The 23,113-nt window shown below is 37.0% G+C and overlaps 1 protein-coding gene across 2 annotated transcripts in view; it reads left to right on the plus strand.

Annotated features, from left to right (window-relative positions):
• The window catches only part of dock1 (dedicator of cytokinesis 1), a 200,497-nt gene that overhangs the window by 40,503 nt on the left and 136,881 nt on the right, over window positions 1–23,113 (plus strand). For both annotated transcript variants that reach the window (XM_055042817.1, XM_055042818.1), the window contains exons 13-22: window positions 2,455–2,580; window positions 2,776–2,900; window positions 6,217–6,315; window positions 6,463–6,535; window positions 10,489–10,592; window positions 10,849–11,032; window positions 16,007–16,104; window positions 18,347–18,436; window positions 19,571–19,671; window positions 20,356–20,484. In XM_055042817.1, coding sequence (XP_054898792.1) covers window positions 2,455–2,580; window positions 2,776–2,900; window positions 6,217–6,315; window positions 6,463–6,535; window positions 10,489–10,592; window positions 10,849–11,032; window positions 16,007–16,104; window positions 18,347–18,436; window positions 19,571–19,671; window positions 20,356–20,484 — 1,129 coding nt within the window. The remainder of the gene's footprint in view (window positions 1–2,454; window positions 2,581–2,775; window positions 2,901–6,216; window positions 6,316–6,462; window positions 6,536–10,488; window positions 10,593–10,848; window positions 11,033–16,006; window positions 16,105–18,346; window positions 18,437–19,570; window positions 19,672–20,355; window positions 20,485–23,113) is intronic.

The raw sequence follows: 23,113 nt of genomic DNA on the forward strand, positions 1-23,113 counted from the left end.
TATGTGTTAAGTATAAACAGAGAACAACTGCAGGGTATGAAAGTGTTTTTAGCAACTTGCATTATTATTTTTTTTATAATCCATCAATTAGCATTCTGTTATTTTCTGCTGTCCCCTCAATCTCTGCCTAGGAGTTACAGCCTTTTGAGGTTTGAGTCATTCCTGTGAGAAATGAAAAGATAGAAAGAATTATGCGTGAAAAGTGCCTCCGGACAGAGGTTTGGATATTTTGCTTTTTGTTTGTTTTTGTTCCATAAATGTCCAGAATGACTTTGGTTCTCAAAGTCAATAAAATATTACAAATTAAGTCCCTGAAGATATATGATTTTGTTATTTAAAGCAGAATCTATGTAGAAGTACTTTTTGTCTCCATGCTCATTAAATTACTTTAAAAATGGACAGGGAATACTCCTGAATATTACATGTCCTGTGTAAGAGATTTAAAATAAAAAGACTGCTCATAGCTTCATTATACCCATATTTAAACTGTAAAATATTGTTATGAATCTCCTGTCAGCACAAGTTGACTTCAGTGATGTTGGGCCTGTTCTTGGTGGAGCTGCCTTAGCTATCTCAGGGATCTGGGCTGCAGGAAGGAAAGGGCTCCCCTCTTCAAGTCTCCGCTGTATTGTCATGCCAAATGAAATGGTACTCTGACAAATGTTAGGTCTGCTCTGACCCGTACTGAGGGAAAAACTGCAGAGACAGCTGATAGCAGCTGTTTCAGTCATGCTGGCATATCAAAGGGGTTTCCAGCTACACCAGTAAGGGATGTGTCACTCATAACAACACAGACTCTGCGAAGTGAAAGGGAATAAAGCAGCTGGCTTTTGTGGCCTTCCTCAGTCATACCCCTCTTTTCATGTCAGTCTTTGAACTGAACTTAAAACTCACTCACACACACACTTTACATGTCTTGAGCTATTATATTATTATAATTATATAATCAAATTTCTTGTGATGAAATATGTTTAGTGTCTTGTCTGACAGCTGTTGTTTATCACTCTGACAATTGTCAGTGGAAATAAGCCTGTCGCAATAATCAATAAATCAATTAATTGCACGATAATTTAAAACTATCAACCTCATTTTGATTATCGCGTTTATTGTTTCTTCTGCCCTTTTTGTCTTTCCGTTGATGACACTGAATGAAAAAGACTCAACTCCGGTGCTCTCCACTGACCTCTCCCTTCCTCATTTCCTTAGTGTAATTTCCAGAGCACACTACACGATCTTAGAGTTGTTGGCTGATTGTCGGTTCATTTTCAAAACCTGAGACCACACATTTGTCAACAGAAATTCTAGGTATAACGGTTCGATCGGGTTCGATTGTACCATGTGGTGTCCAACAATAGGCACAAAATAACGGCTACAAATCCAGTTAACTCATTTTAAAACCAGGCATTAATCAATGCTTTACAATAATCTACCGGCAATGCATGTGGCTAGTGTCAGTCCTGACTGAATGAAAATCATTATAACCTATTTATGTCACATTAACAAAGAACAACTGAAAATTTACAGGGTTTATCAACTGCGGTAGCAATTTTGCTCCAACTCCTCCCCTTGTCATTTCTGTATTCTTTGCATGAAATGTTGAATAAATATTCATGTTGTTTCCACATATCATCCCCAATATCTGCTGGATTTCAGCTGTTTGGGATTCCCCTCCATAATTTCCCCACAGAAAGCACAGAGGGGAATCTGCACTTTCTAATTGGCTAACTGTCACATTCAACAGGCTGCGTTAACGCTCCCAGATCTAAACCCCTGATTTAGATCAGAGTAGCCACAGCGGTTTACCGTTAACACACCACACACTACAGGATGATTGGTTAGGAAATCGCAAGTGACAATCTTCTAAGACGTTCTATGTTCTAAGATTGTGGTAAGGGGAAGATTGAGGCAAAAACTCATATAGTGTGAACTATTGCATCAGGTAGTCGGATTACGTCCATCTTCACTATTTAAATCTAATGATTACTGAAGGGCAATGTACTATACAGACTTCCTAATCTGCATTCTTTTGGTTGAATGTAGTATTTATTTCCACTTTGGCTTTATATCGTTTAGCTTTTATTCAAGTACATTTTTGTTAATGGAGACTGAGAATCCATTTTATTTTTGTTTTTGGTTGTTTTGTTTATTTTGTTTATCAGTTCCAGTGTTAAGTGTTCTTTTGAAAATAAAGTGTATCTATCTTTAACATAAAATTGCATGCATTATTACATTATTTCCATTAAATCAGTGTAAAAAAAGTCTTCAAACAATATTATTGTTTATCGCAATAACTTTTGAGACAATTAACCGCTCAGCGCAATTTATCGTGACAGGCCTAAGTAGAAATTAGAGGAAGACATCTTGTTTTTAGTCTTTTCCTGGAGAACTTCTTTTTGCTGTCTTCTCACTACCATATCTCAGCTCCCTCTTTGCCTGTGTTGATTGCATTATTAGGTCTTTGGGTGACTCTGAAGCTACTTCCAGGAGACATCCATCAGATAAGGAAAGACTTCCCTCACCTGGTGGATCGATCGACAGCTGTGGCTCGAAAAATGGGCTTCCCCGAGATAATCATGCCAGGTTCATTATAATGAAATAACGATTTTAATTTCAATGTCATTTTTGTGCATGTGTTGTGCTGTAAAAAAAATTATTAAGAATTAAAAGAAAGTGTATGCCGTTTTAAAATGTTAGTTTTTTCCAATAAACTTAACATTTTCTGTCACCATATACACCAAAAACAATGGATTCTCCCATCCTCTTTCTTTGCTGAAGGTGATGTCCGAAACGACATCTACGTGACTCTGGTTCAGGGGGATTTTGACAAGGGGAGTAAGACGACACCCAAAAACGTTGAGGTGACCATGTCTGTTTACGATGAAGACGGCAAGAAACTGGAGGTACTTTTTCAACTTTCTGTGCTTTCTTTGGGTTGGATTCTACAACCAGTTGCTTTCTCAAACATATTCCGATTTACCAGGCTTTTTTTTTTTTATCTCACTCAGCACAATAGTCTGCCTAAATGTCTCCTATTGTACTTTATAGTCTTCTATAAAGTTCATCCTATAAATGTGATGAAAAGCCCACACTGCCCACCTCTGTTACCTGTTGGCCATGATAAAAGGTAATGTCAGTGGGTTTGATTGAGTTGATTAAAATTCACCTTACTACCATCTTGCAGTATCAAACTTTTAGAGATAAACTGTTTAGCTTTAGTGTTTTATTTAGTTAGAAATTTGTCTGGGTTAAAAATGGCCTTTGCTAGTAAGGTTTATATATTCTAGATGTTTCAAGCTAAATTTTCAATTGAATATACACTCTTGAAAAACTGCAGCCAACTCTGAAAAAATAAAGAAACTAATTATGATTCTTAAGAGTACAATCTGTGTGGAAATACTGTCTTGAAAAGTCAGCGATATATCAAATACTTATTTTCCCAACTGTGTATGCGGGGTCAGGGAGCTATGAACTATATTACTTGTTCTTCTTCATAGTGAAATATGGAATCGGTGTGCAGCTTCATATCAAAGGTGTCTAAATTACATTTAGTGTCTACAAATTAAGCTACGATAAATTGTAAACAATGTACAATAGTGGCTGTCAATTTGCCAAGTTGCAGTATGTAAGATAAACTTGTCTCTCTGCCTTTTACATCTTGTGCCAACACACAAGAGTCTGATGTCCTAATGAAGGTTTTGTTTCATCTAAAGTCGCAGTGACCTCTTTTCTCTCATGTTTAATTACTGACGATCCCTGTTGACTCCGTTTCTTGCCCTACACCATCCACAAATTAATGGAGGATGTGTGGAGAGCAGCTGGATATGAGAAACCGGTGGGAGGAAGTGGGGCAGCGAGTCCATAACTGGAGTGTTTGCTGACATTTAAGAGAAGCCTAACTTTAAACGGTATTTTCTGATTTTCAAATGAAAATATTTCTGAGGCATAAGAATGTAATCACAAATCAAAGCAAAACCAAAATATTCCCATGGGCGTATAAATGATTTTCTAAAGTGTCATAGGGATTTTTTGTTAAAAAAACAAGTCCTACCCAACATTGGATTTAATCCTACATTTAAGTAAATGTACTCAATTTGATGATTTTGAATGCTGTCAGTGTTAGAAAATGCTATTATCATAAAGGCTGAATTTTTTAGGCTTGCAACACAACTTTATGAGGAAGACCAATAAGTGGAAGGGGCTGTAAATCATCTTTCCTTGTTCTAAAGAATCTAAGTTCTTTAATGCTTTTGTAATATTTGGAGCTACAGCTTAAAATAATCTTATTTAAATGTAATTAACGTACCATACCCTATTACAGTGATGTAAGCACTGGTATAATTGGAATAGGAGTGAATTTAAGTAATTTGAGATGACAGGTTTCTGGTTTAATGAGTCTTCCCACAAAACACTGAATCAGGAGAGAGCTTTGTTACCCTTGGCTGCACCTATTATACTCATCAGTTTTAAATTGAGAAGCCTTTTCCATGATTTGTTGCAGCATGCTGAGGAAGTAAAAGGATTGCTGCTGATGATGCTTAAAATTAACCTTGATTCAGTGCAAATTAGTGATTTCTGTCATTTATAGAAGTGCATTATTTGAGTAATAGGTTAATATATATAATAATCCTATTACCAAAGAACAGAGATGTAACATTTTTGTTTGATTTTCCAGTTGTAGTTGAATTTATTGCAATTAGTCTTAAAAGCAGATGGGCTAAAGATATGGCTTCATCACTCTCTTTGTGGTTTAAGAATTGTTTTGTATGTACCTGTGGTTTAATAGCATAAACAAAAGTTCTTCCACAGCAGTCTTCATTGCCAGACTGCTTTTTAGAATAATGATGAGTAATAACACTCGACATAGCATTACTAGTTGTTTCATACTCTCGTACACACGTTAGGCGAAGCTGCCAAAGATTTTTTTGAATCTTGTAGCTCTTGCGTGGGGCGTATAACATACAGCTATGATCTAGTAATAACTTAAATGTATGCAACAGTTCTTCATAATTGATAAATGGGGAGCACCTGATGTACATTTTGAATAATTTGGTTAATAATTTTATGACTGCTTTGGGCTCCCCTAGGGCATTGCAGTTTTTTATTTGTTGCTTTCTTTGAGATTCTCATCTTTATATTCCTCTGTCCTTTTTCTTTCTGTGCGCCTCTTCCGGCCTCTGGACAATGCCATTCTTCCTCTCTTTCAGAAAGAGTTTGTGACATGCAGGACTGGCCAGTGACATCTTGACTTATGAGCACACCTCCAGTTTCAGCAGCCACTTCTCTAAGATATGATGCTGTCAGGAACCCTGGCCACTTAATGAAGGGGGAGATTTGAGAGATATAGCACCTGACCCCACCTCCCCTGTATTTGCTCAGCACAGCTGGGGGACACGGGGTCTGTTATTCCTCATAATTGCTGGCTGTCAGAAACCATTAGTGTAGGAGTACTTCAGCAGTGTTAGACTAGCAGGCCTGGGGAGTCAGCTGGGAGGAAAGAGGAAGGCTGGCAACAGATGGATGGAAAACAAGGCATGTCTGCCTCCCGCTGTCACTCCATCCTTCAGACCAACTTCCCTACCGGGGCTTGTAGTTTTCTTTTTCCCTCCACAACCTGACCTGTTGTTAAAAACTGCGCCCAATAGGTAGGAGCGGTTTTAAAGAGTGGTCCATCTCCAAAAAAACAGCTGCTCTGTTTTTTCTGTGCCCACCATCTCTTAAAGTTTTGCCTGCATGGGACCGCTAGCAGCTCTTTTTTTAAATAATTAATTTCTAATTTATTTCTTCCGCAGTACTGTCATGAGATTGGCAGCTACCACACAGGTGCTCATGCATAAAGTACATCCAGACTTTTAAAGGCCATTCTGTTAGATTAAGGCTTTCTGCTTGAAGGAGTACATTTTATGAAATAAGAGGTAGTCAATTTTCCACAAGGAGGGAGCCAATGTGGAAATGTTTCAGCCGAGTTATAATAGATCAATTAATCAACTATACTTAACTATACTAACTGCTTATGAAAAGTACTAACCCCATTGGATATTTTATCCTTTTCAATATTCAGTAAAAATTTGACATTAAAGGGGTTTACACAATTTCTTTGTCAAAAAATCTAATTTTGTCGCTGATATTGAAAAGGAACGAAAAAGGGAAAGTAGAATACTATTTTGTAAGCTCTGTAAGATAATTTATATTTAAATATATGTATTATTTCCTCTCCAGAATGTGATCTTTCCTGGCGCAGGAGATGAAGGGATTAATGAGTACAAGTCTGTCGTCTACTACCAAGTAAAGCAGCCGAGGTGGTTTGAAACGATAAAGGTGGGTCTTCAACATTAACACTTTACTAACTCATCCATTAATCCCAAAACACTAAAACAAAAATTAGCATAGAGGAATGTGGAACACTGAAATATGTGTTCTCATGCATACCAAAGTCCCACCCTCCTGTCCTATTCTTCATCTCAGGTTGCAATCCCCATCGAAGATGTAAACCGAAGCCATCTGCGGTTCACCTTCCGCCATCGCTCATCGCAGGATTGTGAGTATAAATCTCAACTATTGAAAAATGCATTTTTCAGATGACCAGGTGTACAATTGGCTGCTAATCTGCTTACAACACACCTAATGGAAGACATGCAGCTCCAGCAGATGCATTGCACAATGATAAATACATTGCTACTTACCCTTTGTCACATTAATCAGAAGTAGTAGTTTGCCTCTGCATAAAGCAGCACCATGGAATGGTTTGTCAGAGGCTGCAGCTGCGATGTGAAAATGCCTAACGGGGCTTTATTTATCGAGGGCAGTGTACAGTTGAATGCAACTACTGTTGCATTTCATTTTTTCACTTTTTCTTTACTTTAGGGGTGTAAAGGGCAGGCAATAGACACGCTGCTTCATTTATCTTCCAAATGGAAAAGGTCTTCCCTCTGACATCAGAAAGGCTTTGGAGGAGTAAGAAGAGACTTAGGGAAGTGGTACCCATCCCCTAATCTTCAGCTGGTGTAATCATCCATTTCCAAAATCACCTCGCTGTGTTTGCTTCTCACCTGCAAGCAGGTGCTTTGGAGAAAATTGCCAGGTCTCAGAGCTCTGTGCTGGCAGCTAATCCACTTGGAGAGCCTTCTTGTCATGCACACCTTGGTTCTGTGGAAACTAATGCTGTTAGGAGGCTTGCTTTTCAAAGTCTGTGATTTGCTGCTATCTGGCTGTAATGGTTACTTTAGAAACTCTCCTCAAGTTACTTTGGGACTGCGGAAGCATAGTAATGCTGCTAAACTTTCAATTCTCACCGAGAGCTCATAATAGTGTTGGAAGAAGGTGCAACAGCTGGATTCTTGAAACCAATGTATTATTGTTCATCTAAACTGACTTGGCAAAAAAATGCATTAGAACCCAATGCTACCTCTGGAGGAACTGCAGAGATTTATAGCTCAGGTTGAGCAATTTGACAAAAGACCCATAACGCAAAATCCCCACAGTGAAAATCTCAGTCTCCACAAAATAAAATGTTCATATCCCTAAACAGTTTCTGCTGCAATTGCAGCAAGTATTGATTAAGGGTTTGAATACGGATACACACTACTGCACTTTTCATATTTTTATTTGTAAGATTTTGAAATGCATGCATAATATTCCCTCCTTTTGGTCTATCGCATAAAATCCTAAAAAATTACCGTTTACTTTCTAGTTATGTGAAAAGTATGAATATTTTTGAAAGTATGAATATTTTTGAAAGGCACTGCATGAACTTGATTTTTTTCCTGAAATTTATGAAAGCTCTTAACTTTAAATGTTGTGTTTAAAGAAAGTTTATTTTTCCAAATATAGTGAAATAGTCGCATTCTATTGCTTTCAGTGTAGTTTTTCTAAAGCAGAGTTATTTCTGCTTAAGAAAAATACTTAAGAAAATACTTTTCATTCACTTGTGGTTTTATAGCCAAACAGAATTTATTCTTTGTACTCTTCAGTATCTCATTCAGAAACCTTTGAGACAAAATGCAGAGTCTACATTAGCTTTTGATATATGCAGTGTTTTCTTATGAGAAAAGTACATTTTCCTTACTGAAGATAGGAAGCACAGAGATGGTCTGCCAGCACTTAGAAATGTGTGCCTCTGCTGTCATGTTGTGTCCTTCCTGCTTCCTCTGCTGTACTCCTAGCAAGTGCTGAGCATTTTGTGGGAACGCAAAGTGACAGAGCTGTTCATCAAGGCCACTAGTGGAGTTCATGCGCTCTCTATTCTGAGTCTGCTCTCTGTTGAGAATAAGGCCAGCTCTCAAGCAGTGCCTCAGACTACCCCTGTAACATTGTCAGGCCTCATCGGACATATGGAAGCCATCACAAACCACACCTCTGCTGCAGAACACAGCTGCCATCTTTTCACTTGTTTTTCATCTATCATTAAAATGTACTATGCTGTCCGCATGGAGGAAAAGTGAACTTTATGTTATTGATAGACCCACACAAAGGTGCAGATGAACATGAAGTGGAAAGAAAGTGAAACCAAAAATAGAGTCCACTTGTGTGTAATATTCTCAGCTCTTTTGTGAAGCCCTCAGAAGGTGACTCTCTGGGACAGGGGTGCTCAAGTCCAGTCCTTGAGAGCTACCACTCTGCAACTTTTAGATGCGTCCTTACACCAACAGATCAGGATCACCTCTGAACAGACCTGCTAACGAGCCATTCATTTGATTCAGGTGTGTTGTAGCAGGAATAATTTATCCAAAGACGAGGACAAACGGGCATTCCGTGTCAGCTGTAATAGCTGTGTAGCTGTAATTTGCCTTAAAAAAAAAGAGAATCCTCTGAAATGTTTAGAAATATATGTATTTTTATAACTATTTTGATGGAAACTTGGAGATTTCCTAGTTTTAGGTTTTCGAAGAAAAAAAAATTCAAATGACAAAAACCAAACTACAATCAAATCAGCTGAGTTTTTGAAAATGTTAATGGAAACTTAAAAATGATTAGTGGCCCAATTGGCTGAAATGAAAAACAGATTTCTTGTGCCTTTTGCATCATTCTGTTTTAATGTAATACATAAAATCTGACAGATGAGCTGCATTAGCATGCTTTATCATAATATTTTATGTCCGAGTAACTGCAGAGGGGCAAGGGAGTCTCATACAGCTGTGGAGTTGCGGGTTTCATACTCCTAGTTTTGATTAAAGTAAATTTATATTAAAATATTCCAGTCAAAGTTCAGACCTAAATCCAATTGAGAATATGTGACAAAGCCTGAACAGTGATGTTTACAGGTGCTCTACATCCGTAAACAGCTTGAGATAATATGGGACGAAGAATGAGCAAGAGTTTCAGTCTATGGTTTACCCAGAAAAACCTGCAACTGTAAGAGCAATGAATAGTTGATTTACAATCAGACAACAAACTTTTGAGGTTTTTCAATGGAGGAGATTGAAAACCATGCAAGGTTCCCAAATATGCACAGCTTTGTCAAGGTCTGCCACTTTGTTGTAATTGTAAAGTGTGGGAAAGCCCCTAGAATGCCAGTACTTGCGCATGGACCTGCACATCAGGTGATACTGGGCAGCATCCACACAGTTTTTCCCCTCCACTGGTTCCTCGCTGCCCAGCAATTATTCATAGCTGGAAATGCAGGCAGCAATGAAGGGATTTATGCACATAGAATGCGACATATATTTTGATGAATCGCATCTCTGCGAGTAAATTTGAGCTTGTTGATTCACCATGATGAAATGTGGTTCTCACCAAATGCTTGGTTAGAGGACAAAATCATAATTCTCTTCCTTGTTTGTACAGCATGCACTACACTGATTTGTGTGAGAGGAGTTTTCACCTTTTCTTCATTCTAGTGGGATAACTCAAGCTGTTTGCAGGTGTTTCTCTCACTCACAACTAGCTGTTAGGACACTAACAAGAAAAACATGCAATATGCTTTGACCCAAGCTGTTTTTCTCTGATGTTGTTTCATGGTTTTAGCAGCTTATTGTCAAACAGAGACTGAATATTTTAACTTGAATTTGCATCTGCCAGTCTTTTTTGCTGCCAAGTGCAACCCAAACTAATATATTCTCTGTGTGTATGACTAGTTTTATTTTTTTGGGGAAAACAGACAGTTTGTGCAAAGACACAAGCGTAGGATCAACTAAGACATTGAACAAGTTTGAATAGCAACTTCTTTTGCCCACTCAAGAGTTGAGGGAGGTACTGTTGTGCTGAGATGATCTTTTTTATTTTGTTTATTGCTTGTAAAATCAGCAGTCCTTAATAGTTTTCTGCTGTGGAAACTGCTTTGCGTAAGCTTTCTCAACTAAGCATGCATTCATGTAAACAGATTGTAGGCACATGTATGAGATTTGGTGTGTTAGTTTGCAAATTTGCACGAGAAACACAAACTCTTTGGTGCAACATCATCAATATTTTCTGCAGGCTGTCAGATTTCTGTTTATTCATGTGGTTTTTTTTTTTGTTTGTTTTTGTTTTAATCTTCTTTTTATCCTCCCACAGCCAAAGATAAATCAGAGAAAATCTTTGCCTTGTCCTTTGTTAAACTCATGCGGTATGATGGGACCACTCTGAGGGATGGAGAGCATGATCTCATTGTGTATAAGGTAAATGCAGAAATATCCTCTGACACAGTTTTGAAGCCGCACTGCTCCGTGTCTGCTCTGTCTTTGACTGATACAGCAGCAAGAAAAATCATAAAAATAATAGATTTAATATACTTAACAATGTCAAATTAACATTTGAGAAACACCTTTTGATAAAAAAAGACAAACTCAACAGCTTAAAACCATGGCACACATACACACACAATTTTTTTTATTTTTATTGAGAAACTGTCCATGTCTTATCATTAAAAACCAGGCAGAAGCTAAGAAGCTGGAGGATTCCTCCGTTTATCTAAGCCTTCCTTCCACTAAGCTGGAGCTGGAGGAGAAGGGTTACGCCACCACTGGCAAAAACTTCCAGAACCTCGGGACCTGCACCATCAGCAAGGACTCCTTCCAGATCGCCACCCTGGTCTGCTCCACCAAACTGACACAGAACGGTAAGACACTCAAAATGTCTCATTGTTCTATTGTCGGAAATCAAGTATATACATCATTTCTGTAATCAATGGCTTAAACTAAAGGATTTAAATGAGCAATTATCAAAAATGTTCTACTTGACAGGTGAACTGTCAAGTTTGCTTCAGTTAAATTAGATTCACTGATTAAAATTTGGAGATTTTAATCCATACCTTTAGAATGTAGGATTCGGCAGCTAAATTCCTGACAGTCTCACTAAGCCCTTACTACTTACTTGTTTTGGCTGTACAAACAGTATGTTTTCAGATAAATTTTTGGACTCAAAAAAGGGATTCCCCTCTCATCCTGCTCTCACTTTGACCTACTTCAATTCCCTCAGCTGGTATTGTCCAGTTTCAGCGAGTTGTTTTAAATCCATTTTTTGCTGAATAATCTTTGAATTTATTCTATTTACTACTGCCAGTCTGTCAGTGTTTCTCTTTCTCTCCCCCGAATGTCCCACGATTCAGAGAAAATCTACACTTACTAAGCTAAGGAAATCCCCATCTCTGCCCTTTGGCTTACGGATTAAAGATTCTGGCTTCTTGTGTTCCCACCAGCTTTCAGACATGTTTATAAATCCCTGCAGGCATCAATATAAACCCTTTTGGATGCTCTGGCATTTCCAGGGTGTGTTCATAACACCACTGTTGTCTCAGTGCAGACTGTAAAGAGCTGTTTCTCTGTCTGAGCGGTCAGATGCCTCTCAGTTTGTTTAAACAGAACCCTCATCAGTGGCTTCTTTACATGTTCGCCTTGTATGTTCTTCTTCATCCAACAGCTGACTCAGACATTGCTTTGTTTATAAATAAAGATCTATCAAAGAGGAATCTACCTTATATACCGACTTTTCAGGAAAAAGGAAGACATTTTCTAAACAAAAATGTACAATAACCTTTATGCCGCTGTAATAATCCTTATTAATGGATATCACTGTCAGCAGTGCTTTGAAAAAAAGATTATTTTCATTGTCAGGCAGATATCCCATCTATGCTGGGATCCAGAATAATGTAAGAACCTTCACTGACCTTGTGGCTCATATAGGCAATATAATGAAATAGAAGAAAGGAAAAGAAAAAAAACACATTTGTCTTTGTTGCTTGGCTGGAACTTTGGGAAAGCTAAACTGAGGTTCATGAAGTTCCGGTAATAAGGCCACTGCGGACCAGAGAATGCAATTTGATTAGATCCCCAGCACAAGGGAAAAATTTTGTTGTGAAAATGCTTCTTTACATCATGTGCAAGTCGGGAAGGGGTGTTCCCTGCTGCTGCAGTAATATCCCCTCCGAGACTTGTTAAGTTCAGTCTGTGGTATAAGTTGTCATTTAAATACAGTTGACTGAGTGCCCTCCTACTCCGCTCAGGGGGTGGTGATGTAAGGGTGTGAACAGTCTCAGCTACAAAAGCAGTGACTAACTCACATTGATTACATGCAGCTGATGAGCAAAATTATTATTTTAAATTGTTTTCTGTAATGTTGACGTGTATATTCTGATTAGAACTATTCCAGGTTGGTGTTGTCTTTTTCTTACGAGATGGTTACTGAGGTTAAAGCTGTGTTCTGACAGTCAAATGATCTTTTTGTATTGCTTTTCTCATTTTGACCAAATTTCATGAATTAGAATAACTCAAAAATAATGCATAAATGAACGTAATACATGGGTCCCATATTTCTTTACTTAGAAAAATCTGCAAGGTTTGTTTTGCATTTGCATTCAACCTTCTTTATGCTAAACCCCCACTAAATAAAACCTCATGCAATTTATGGAGGTGCATATGTTTCAGATCATCCAAGTTGACATGAACATCTGTGAGAAGTTGCGAAAAACAAAATCTGAAGTTGAAGAGATAAATATTTACGAAATTATAAAGTTTACAATATTAATATCATCCCAAATTACTGTTTCAACACTGGAGCATTATGCACATCTGAATGCGCCTCTTTTGAATAGACACATTCTTTCATTCTCCACCTCTTTGTGGTCTTGATTTGCGATTAGACAACCTTAGCATAGATAGATGTGAAAAGCTAAGAAAAAAGGTTGTCTAATGTATCTTAAGACATTTCAGCTTCATAAAAGTAAACTGCCGATATAATGTTACTACCTGCAATTCAAAATTCCAAATTTTATAATAAAAAAAACATAATTTATAAATGTTACATCTAAGTTAAAAACACAAAAACAAAACAAAAAAAAATGGGGTCATCAAGTAGGCAAATTTGCTTGATTTAAATTTAATGAAGTAAGGTTATTATGGTTTTAAATCTAAATCATTTTGCTGCTCTTCTGTTCCTCCTTCCATCTTCAATAGTGTCAACTTTTTAAAACAAGACTGCCTGAGAGAATAGATTTAGACTTTGAAAGGGGACGAAGCGTGCATTAATCTGCAGACCATGCAAAATAAAACATCTGGAAAAACCTTTTTAAAATAGTTTAGATAGTTTTGAGCCAAAATCTAAACTGACCAATACGTTTATTTAATTGCACTGCTGTACCTTTGTGGACAAGAACTTTGCTTCTACTACAACTACATATGACAGTTAGACAGAAAGACAGTTAAAGATAAAGTTCACATTAAAGGAGCCATTTTTCAGGAATGATCATTTAATTTATAAATCATTTTTAAAAATCATTTTTACACACTAGAAGTTAATGGATAAAACAATTCACAAAACAGAAAAAAAAAGTAATTTAATTCTACTTTGAGCTTTAGATAAATACCCTCTGCATTTTAATTTCCTTCCTGTACTGTGAAACATTTTTTTAACATAATTAATACCCTCCCCACTTCTAACTAGTTGGTCTCAAAAGGGTTTGTTCTGACTTATGCAAAGGGAGGAAAAACGAGCACTTCAGTGCCCCTATCAACAGTCTGCTTGCTTTATACACATGACACTTCATCACTGATGCCCACAGGCAAGATAAAATACTCATTTTAATTAAGCTGGTTTGATGCAGACGGTCTCTCCGTGCAGAAAGCTGGTGTGAAGTGGCTGCTGGTTGGTCCCTGGATATTTCCAGGATAGTTGACTTCATGTAGGAGGACTGATGGTGGCAGCACTTGGAGAGAACATGGCTCTGTGAAAGTTTCTGCCATTTTCACCTTAACTGAAAAGCAATGTTCTCATCAAAGCTCTCTAGAAACAGAAAATATATGTTTAAATTGTCTGAATTTACTTTAATGGAATGTGGAATTATTTTAGGAATAATTGATTTTCATGAATGAACAGCACTGTTTAATCCATGCATTTGTTCAGCAGATGCCAGAAATCGTTCAGTGAAGCAAGATGTTTCATAAACATTAATTATGAGTTAATGGGAAGTAATTTGCATTTAAGTTGTGCAGTGACACTGTAACGGATTTTGCTGAAATTAATTAACCCACCACCCTCCATCTGCCGGTTTGGTCTAATATTTTAAATGTGGGGTCCTGTGGAAGCATCTTTTATGAAACAGATGGTGTTTATTGAAGATGCTCAGTATTCCTTTATTTTCCCCTTATTTTTTGAAAACAAGACCGATTTTTCTAACATTTAGCCAGTTTGGCTAAATGTTCCCCCGAGGCCCTAAACTGCCAATGAGTTGTCCTCATTGTGTTCAGTGCGTGACTCTTAGGAGATATTCTATCGATTTCCAAATCCATGTCTTTTTGGAGAGTATGATATGTGGACACCTGGACAGACCATTGTGACTGAAGCATGATAAGCTGTAAGGTTTACAGATGATAGATATCCGTCATATGCTCCCATGCTTGATTGACTACCAATAATCAGCTGAAACAGAGCTGCAAGGGATGATGGTGCCAGAGATACTGGTAGGATGGACTGTGTGTACACAACCCTACACAATCATTGGCACCACTGCCAAAGATTTGTAAAGAAAAATGACAAAAAAAGACGCAAGACGAAATAAAACCATTCAAATCAATTTGACATTGTTGACAATATTAAAATACACGGCTATAATCTTTAAACAACAAATAAAAAAAATTACATATATATAATTCAAATAAATATAGTTGTTTTCACATCTGTTAAATCCCAATTAGGTAATGAGCCAGTGGATTTTAAAACACTCTGTAATGCTGGTCACATTTAGAGCAGGCCCAAGGCATAACTGAACTAAACAGCTGCTGAAAGCCTGCCAGACCTTCAAGGGCCCCATGAATGCTAACATTTTAATGTGACTCACAGATATAGAAATTTAACATTTTTTTATTGAGAATGATGTTTGTTACAGTAACTTCAGTCTGATTTTATGAGTTTAATATTTGATTTTGAGCTCTGTTTGTTCTCAAATACAATATATTTGGGAATTTATTTTATTATCTCAGTAAAGTATAATTATCACTGAGTGCTTTTAAGTTTGGCCAATAAAATTATATTGGCCAAACGATATTCAAGAATTTGACCTTGTATCTAATGGAATAAATGATCCTATAAATGGTCGGTTGAGATAGTGACCATAACAATAACTTGCTGTATTTATAGATGCTGCTCTTGCAGGACTTTTTTGTTTTGGAGCTGATATGTGACCCTACTAGCCACCAATCTTTCTAATATGTGGCTGGCAGGGCTTCTCTAGGTTTGTAAGACGGTATTGTATACACTGAGATTGTGTCTCTTGGTCCAGTTATAAATCGTTTCATAATGAGCTGACATAAAGGTATTCTCTAAGCCTCTAATTTGATCATCCACCAAATGAATGTAATTAATCAGATTGTGACTTATTCATTTGTTCTAATATTTAATTATCCCCCTTTAAAATAAGTGATCTGATAAATTAATAAACATTGCATTTAATGAAATTTGCATTTGCATCCCAGACTCATTCATTTTAATTCATTCAGCTTTGAAAACCACTGGAAATAACTTTTTTCCTTTCTTTTGTGACTGATTGTTGGATAAAACCAATGGATTCTGCTCATACATGTTATCTATTTGCTTGTTCCAGTCGACCTGCTCGGCCTGCTGAAGTGGCGCTCCAACACCAGCCTCCTGCAGCAGAACCTCTGTCAGCTGATGAAGGTGGACGGTGGTGAAGTCGTGAAGGTCAGAGCTAAATCAAATGCCTTCATTTGTTTTATATTTTGTGGATTTTGGAAAAGGTTTGTATTTCTTGTGGGCTTTATACTTCTTAAGTATCCTGACATCCAGCAAAAATAAACAATCCAGTCACAAACCAATCTTTAGTGGCCGTGAAAGTGACAGCTTCTTGGCAGCAATTTTACTTCAGTTTTCTCTCCCTGTCGGGGGGATCAGATTGTCTTTTTACAATTTTTTTTGATGTCTCCTAGGGAGGAGGCAGTACATAGCACCAGACCCTGCTTATAAAAGGGAAGATGACTCACTGTCAGATTCATAGTCATGCCATTTTAAGTGCTCAACATGGGGCAGATGAATAAATCACGTTGTACCGAATGCTTTAAGATGGGCTGTTTGGATGGCTTCAGATCACAGAGTGTCTGTGGAAGCCCGACTATCTTCCCTATTTAAAACAGTCAATAAATAAAGCATTTTTATTATTAGCACTCAGTCTTTTCAAAATATCTCACAGCCTTCAGTTGGCAGTTTTTTTTAAAAAAGTACAGTTTTTCTTTTAACACTTGACGTATATTGACATATATTGTTGAAAGCATGGAGTGCATAAATAACAGTTCAGGGCCGTTTCTATCCAAATGAATGGCTCATCTAATATAACCCATACTAAACCTAAGAGTCAAGAAAAGGGCAGAATTTAAGTATTCTGCCCACAGATTTTAATATCTGTGTTGTTGTTTGAAAGTTGTATCCATGGACTAATTTTGTATCATTAAGCCAGACTTTTAGATAAGTACTTTCAAATAAATTCATCTAGAATTTTATTTATTTGTGGGTAATTTGTTATTTTTGTGGTCTTAAAAATAATCTCAGATGATGTAAGTTTGGAAAAATGTGGATTCTGGTGCTAAAAAAATGTCTGAACGCTGGTTTAAGCTCCCAGCTGGGCGTGTTACGTTTGCTTCTCACTGACAACATGATTAGCCTCATTCATCCAGCAGTGACAGACCAAGCACAATACAGTGACTGTCACTTTTTACAACTGTTCTCAGAAATGCCTCAGTTAACGGAGCAAGCAGAGAGAAAGGATATGTATAGTCTGTGTTTCTGAAGGTTATGCTGACAGGAAAATTATTACATTCGTAGTTGAGCCACACCAGCTTGTCTTCATGGCTATAAAGAGGCGCTAATGGGGAGCATGGAGTGCACAGAGTTCAGCTGCTAACTGTATAATTTCCTCATTATTCTGTATAAATGTTTAAAACCCTTTTTTGTTGATTTTATTACCCTGGTCCACCCAGTCAAATTGTGGATGAAGAACACAGGATATTGTCACTATATTATGAGCCAATAGACAAGGGCCTTGTGTTTAAAAGGAAGCTCACTCTTTGCCCCCTTTAAGTTTTTCTTCAACAGACAACAGAGGAATGAAACCACAAGACACCAACCTTTCTGTGCTGGTTTAGGCTATATGATGTTAATTTAACAGTTTTACCCGCAGATTGAATTTTATGTGACTGTAAAAAGCATTTACTTCAGAAACATGGGAATGTCTCTAAATATGGATCCTATTTATTTATATTTGCAGCTAACGGGTCTGTCCATTAAATGATTTCTTTATAAAAAGGTGTGTTAGCATCTCTACTGCTGTGTTGTAGCCAAGAAATAGTTTGAGGTGATCATAACCTTAATTAAAATGTTTTTTTTTTTTTTACAAAATTTACACAAATATTTGCCACAAAAATGCCAAGCATCAACAGCTATTCTAATCTTAATAATATAATATATTAGATACTATTTGTATCTAATATTACAAACAGTAATTTTTTCTGTAACAATTTTTGCTGGTGTAAATTTCTATAATTTTCTGCAATAACCTGCTGCCTTTTGTGTCAGTTTTCAACTAACTGTGCTAAAAAATGTTAGATTTTTTTATTTTTTTTGCCCACTACCCTTAGTAGTTGTGCAGGTGTTCTTGTCGATCCTTTCCCTAACTCTGACTAAACCTTTCACACATTATCGAAATGTCTGAAAGGTTACAATGACTTGACACTCAAATAATTGGGTTAAAGGGTTGTGTGAACTTCTTAGTTATTCTATTGTAAATAATTAACATGAGTTCACTGATTTCAAGTAACAGTAAAATTGTGTCTTCTGATTAGATATTAGATTGTATTAGGCTGACTAGTTGAAATAATTTTTCTGCATTTAATGCTTCCTTCTGTTAACGTCCTGTGCATTTCTTTCTTTCTAGTTTCTGCAAGACACACTGGATGCTCTCTTCAACATAATGATGGAAAACTCTGACAGTGACACTTTTGATACATTGGTGTTTGATGCCTTGGTAAGCACAGACTACAAAAAGAAGAACACAACATAATTTATGATGGAGATCCTGTCAGTGGAAATAAACATTTGGAATACATTTGTGTCCCACATACAAATAATAAATGATGTGAAACTTTTCATGTGCTCAAATGCCCTTTGGCAGACATCCCTCCACTGCTTGTGATGCATTTTGATCTCCGGAAAGATCTGTTGTATATTAAATAACTTGTTTTCAACCAAACGCAAACAGTCAAAAAAGAAACAAAATTACTTATGCAGTCATAGATTTAAAATATGGTGAAATATATTTTAGAGAACAATATGAACTGTTAGGGTGAGTCTATGTAATCTTGCTCACCCTGCTTTTGTGGCTTATTCTTTTTATAGGGATGTAAATAACCATTTGTCTTGGTTACCTTCTTCAAGATGCTAACATGTCATTTATGTATTAAAATTCAGGATTTAAAAAAAATGTTTATGTGGTGTTGGACTTATTAGAAAAGCTGCAAATCATCAACTTTTGCTGAACTACAAGCATGAAATGTTTCACTCTAATGAATCGATACAATGTCACTAATGCTTTCAAATGAAATCTGAAAAATGTTAACCTTTTCAATAATTTATTTACTAAGTTTCGCCTGTTGTTGTCTAGTTCTGCTTTAGTTTTGTAGGTGTTACAAGTGTCTCAAATCCATTTTAAAACAATTATGATTTCTGATTAATAGGTTTGAATCAGAAGGGTCAATTCTTTCTTCAAGTCGTGTCAGACATTTTTACAAAACCCCGAAAGAAGTGATCACATACTACTTGCATCTTGTTTGCTGTGAAATGCAGTATATTTTGCTTTTAATACATAACCGAGTATCGTACTGAATCCCATCTCGCGTGCCATTGGTCAACAGCTGGAGGTCCATCTCAGAGAGTTTTTCTCTTTCTGACTATGTGTGCGGGGATAAATTGTGTTATTTGGGGATTTTAGATTATCGTCGGCCAAGGGAATTGAGAGAAAATAGCATTCTGCTCCAAGCCAATCTTGTGTAATTTCCCCATCTCTTTCAACATATTGAGTAAGACAGGTAATGTTTGGTGCTTTTCATTACGAGATTCATGGGCTTACATTTTAATGAGAGTGTCTTTTGTTCCCCGACAGGTGTTCATAATTGGACTTATAGCAGACAGAAAGTTCCAGCACTTTAATCCCGTTCTTGAAACCTACATTCGCAAGCATTTCAGTGCTACACTGGCTTACACGTAAGTTTGTCTTTCTACAAGTGTTTTCTGTTTCAGAAACAGTCTGCCCAGTCAGAGTTCACTGCTAAATCAATCTCACTTTAGATACAGTTTGTTACCTACTGAGCAGCACCTCACAGCCAGCTCTTTGGCTGTAAAAAGCTGGCTGTGAGGTCAGCTATTTATATTTACAGCTATTTATAGCTGACCTCACAGCTGTAATCTAGAATCTTTTATTCTAGATTAAAGATTCTTGATCTAGAATGTATTCTAATCTAGATTATATTCTAGATTAAAACTTCATTTAATCTAGAATAAATTTCCCCAAAACAAACTTCCACAATTTCTCAGTGGAGGCTTAACACTCCTCATCAAAGTTTCTTTAATTACGTCCATTTGTATTTTACAAATTCTTTCTGAAAAGATATTAACTTATTGCCACCTGTAATGTTTACCAATACCAGTTCATCAGCGCCATTTTTTTCCTTTTGTGACACCATCATCTCAGCTATACACAAATTAAAATTAGTGTTTTTTTTCTTAATCTTACTATTTAAAAACGGTGTTTTTGGAAATCCTGCTCAGAAAATCCATGGCTTTTTACTCATGTGTGTATTTTTTATTTATTTTTTTAGTGCTCATCTGTTTGTGAAAATAATACACTACTGCATGTAATCTTTAAGTTGCCATGTATCATGCTTGCAGAAAACTGACCAAAGTTCTGAAGAACTATGTGGAGAATGCTGAGAAGCTGACAGAACAGCTGCTGATGGCTATGAAGGCTCTGGAATACATCTTCAAGTTCATTGTGCGCTCCAGAGTTCTCTTCAACCAGTGAGTATTAGGGCATTGATACTAATATAACGTGTTGTATTAATTAATTGATTAATTATTAGTTAATATGGAAAAAAATAATGTAGTCCTGTCAAACCAAGCATTTTATGTACCAGCAGCCAGTAAATTAAGGCAGGTCAGCTTTGAATGCCATGTCAGATTCCACTTTATGCAGTATAATTAAAAAATGTATTAGAATAGAAATAATGTACAATGTAAACAGCATCACTTTTAAATAGTTTTTTCATCTAATGCTGTTAGGAAATAAACTGCTGCATGTATTAATTCGAGTCGATGTAATCTTGCTCACCCTGCTGGCCACAGATCTGATGTGTTTTGCAGTCCTGCTGAGCTCAGTTTGTACTGCAGCATTTCCTCAGGCAACCTAACTTTTCATTAAAGCTTTAATTGCACAAATAAAAAATGAATCAAAGTTTACTTCATGGTGGTTTGTGTTAGGTTTTTAGGCTTAAAATGTGTATCTCAAGCAGTTATTGGATGACAGGCGTTGTACAGCCCAGGCAGGTTACCAGTCCATCTCAAGACAACACAGAGACACACAGGACAAACAAATACCAAAGAAAGATGTATGCAAACCTCTGACTATAAATTAAGTTGAAATAAAATTCTCCAAATGCTGAAAAAATATTAGAAATCCTAACTGACCTAAACAGGAAGCATTTACTTTGATGTCTCAAGTAAATGAAATTTGGGAATGTAAAATTTCTGAAAGGCATAAATAGATTGATGAACAATCAAGTCTATTATTGCATGACGGTGAACTCATCTATCCATCAACATGTTATGCTCCTTCAGTTTCTTTATAGCTGCAGTCACAATAAAGCTCAAACAGGCAAAACTAAATGACATTTTAGTCATTTCTGTTGATCTATTTATAATTGGTTTTGGGGATGTTTAATGGAAGATGGGATTGTTGTGTGACAGAAAGAAGCTGTTGGTGGGATGATGTATGATCCTGGACTAATTGAGTGTGCAGCGTTTGATTGGTTTCCTGCCCAATGTCTGGAGGACACAGTGCCCTCTAACTCTCATGTTCGGAGTGTGTGCCAGAGCAGAAACAGAGTCAAAATTCTTCCTAATGTGGAAAATTGGGTTAGTTGAAGCTCTCACTCTGCAGCCCTTGATGTACAGGTGCCAAGTCTCCATTGACTGGGTCTTACTTATTTTATTTTTTTAATGATGTCTAGTGGAACATATCTGTAAAATTGGAGAGGAGCACCTTAATCACAGAGTGACATGAGACTGCCCAGAGCCCCCTGAGCTCCTCAGTGCTGCGGGTGAGCAGCAGCTTTAAGTAATTGTTGTAGAGGGAGCTCTGAGACGCACGCCTCTAATCCCATGATTTCTGTAAGCCCTCAACAGTGACTCTCCCATACCATGTAATGCCTGGAGCCCTGTGAGATATTATAGCATCACTAGACCCACCGGCATGGAAGAGAGCATGGAAAATCTAATGTACTCTGAGCAGTTATAGCAGTTCATCTGTCTTTGACCTGTAGCCTTTAGAGTGTATATAGTTTTTGTTCTACTTATAAGCCTTGATTTTATTACTTTGCATCAAGTAGAGCTTTGGCTTTTCCCACTACATCACCAGTTTGGGAAGATTTATGAGCTCTGTAAGTGGGAAATAAACAAACTGTGGATTTAACACAATTTCCCATAACAAACCAGCAGAAGGAACACATTAGTGCAACTCAGTAAATTAGAATATCATTGAAAAGTTAATTTATTTCAGTAATTCAAGAAGAAAGAAATTCCAATAGATTAATTACAAACAGACAGATGTATTTGTTTCACATGCTGATAATTTTTCCTCACCAGCTGATAAAGACCTAACATTCAGTTTTTACACACACACACACAGATAGTCAATGATCATATCCCTGACTCTGTTGCTTTGCTTTCCAACCATATGGCCAGATTTAGTAGCAGCAGAAGCAAAAATGCCATCAGTTATTGCCAACAACTGATGGCATTGTCCTGGACATGTCACTGTGAAATATCATGTCAGAATATGAACTGTTAACATGTCAGAACAATTATACAGCACCAGTTTTCAGTCAGAGGCTTCATTTGTTGCCAGAGTGACTGGTGCTGGAGATCCTTCCCTCCCAGAGCATCACCATCCACCACAAATCTTTGAAGATATTTGGTTTTAATTTTATTTCCCTTTGGGATCAATGATATCTATTCTTTAATTGAACTGAATTAAATCAACAGACTGCTGACTTTATAGTGTCCAGCAAATGCTACAGAAGCATTTTAATGGAAAGTTTAGTGGAGCGGAAAGATGTGGTAGAAAACTGCGCATAAGCTACATTGGTGTTCCTCAGTTCCACTTCTAAGCCATAATCATCACAAGTAAAACAAACGAGAGGCTTTAAATATATTACAGTGTGTGTGTGTTGTGAATTTCTTAGCTGAAGATAAGAAAGCAAAGACTCAACACATAATTTTCCTCTCCTTTTTGTTGACTGGTATTCCCGGAGAGATGTGAGCATAGATCTTAAATTTTTCAGATTTCTGTTTCCACATGACAGAAGGTAGGGGCTTCTGGGTCTTGTCATGTTTTAAACGCTAATCCATCTGGCAACAGGAGTGATGTCTG

The sequence above is a fragment of the Poeciliopsis prolifica genome, unplaced genomic scaffold (assembly GCF_027474105.1).
Source record: "Poeciliopsis prolifica strain line A6 unplaced genomic scaffold, Auburn_PproV2 SCAFFOLD018, whole genome shotgun sequence".
Taxonomy (NCBI): domain Eukaryota; kingdom Metazoa; phylum Chordata; class Actinopteri; order Cyprinodontiformes; family Poeciliidae; genus Poeciliopsis; species Poeciliopsis prolifica.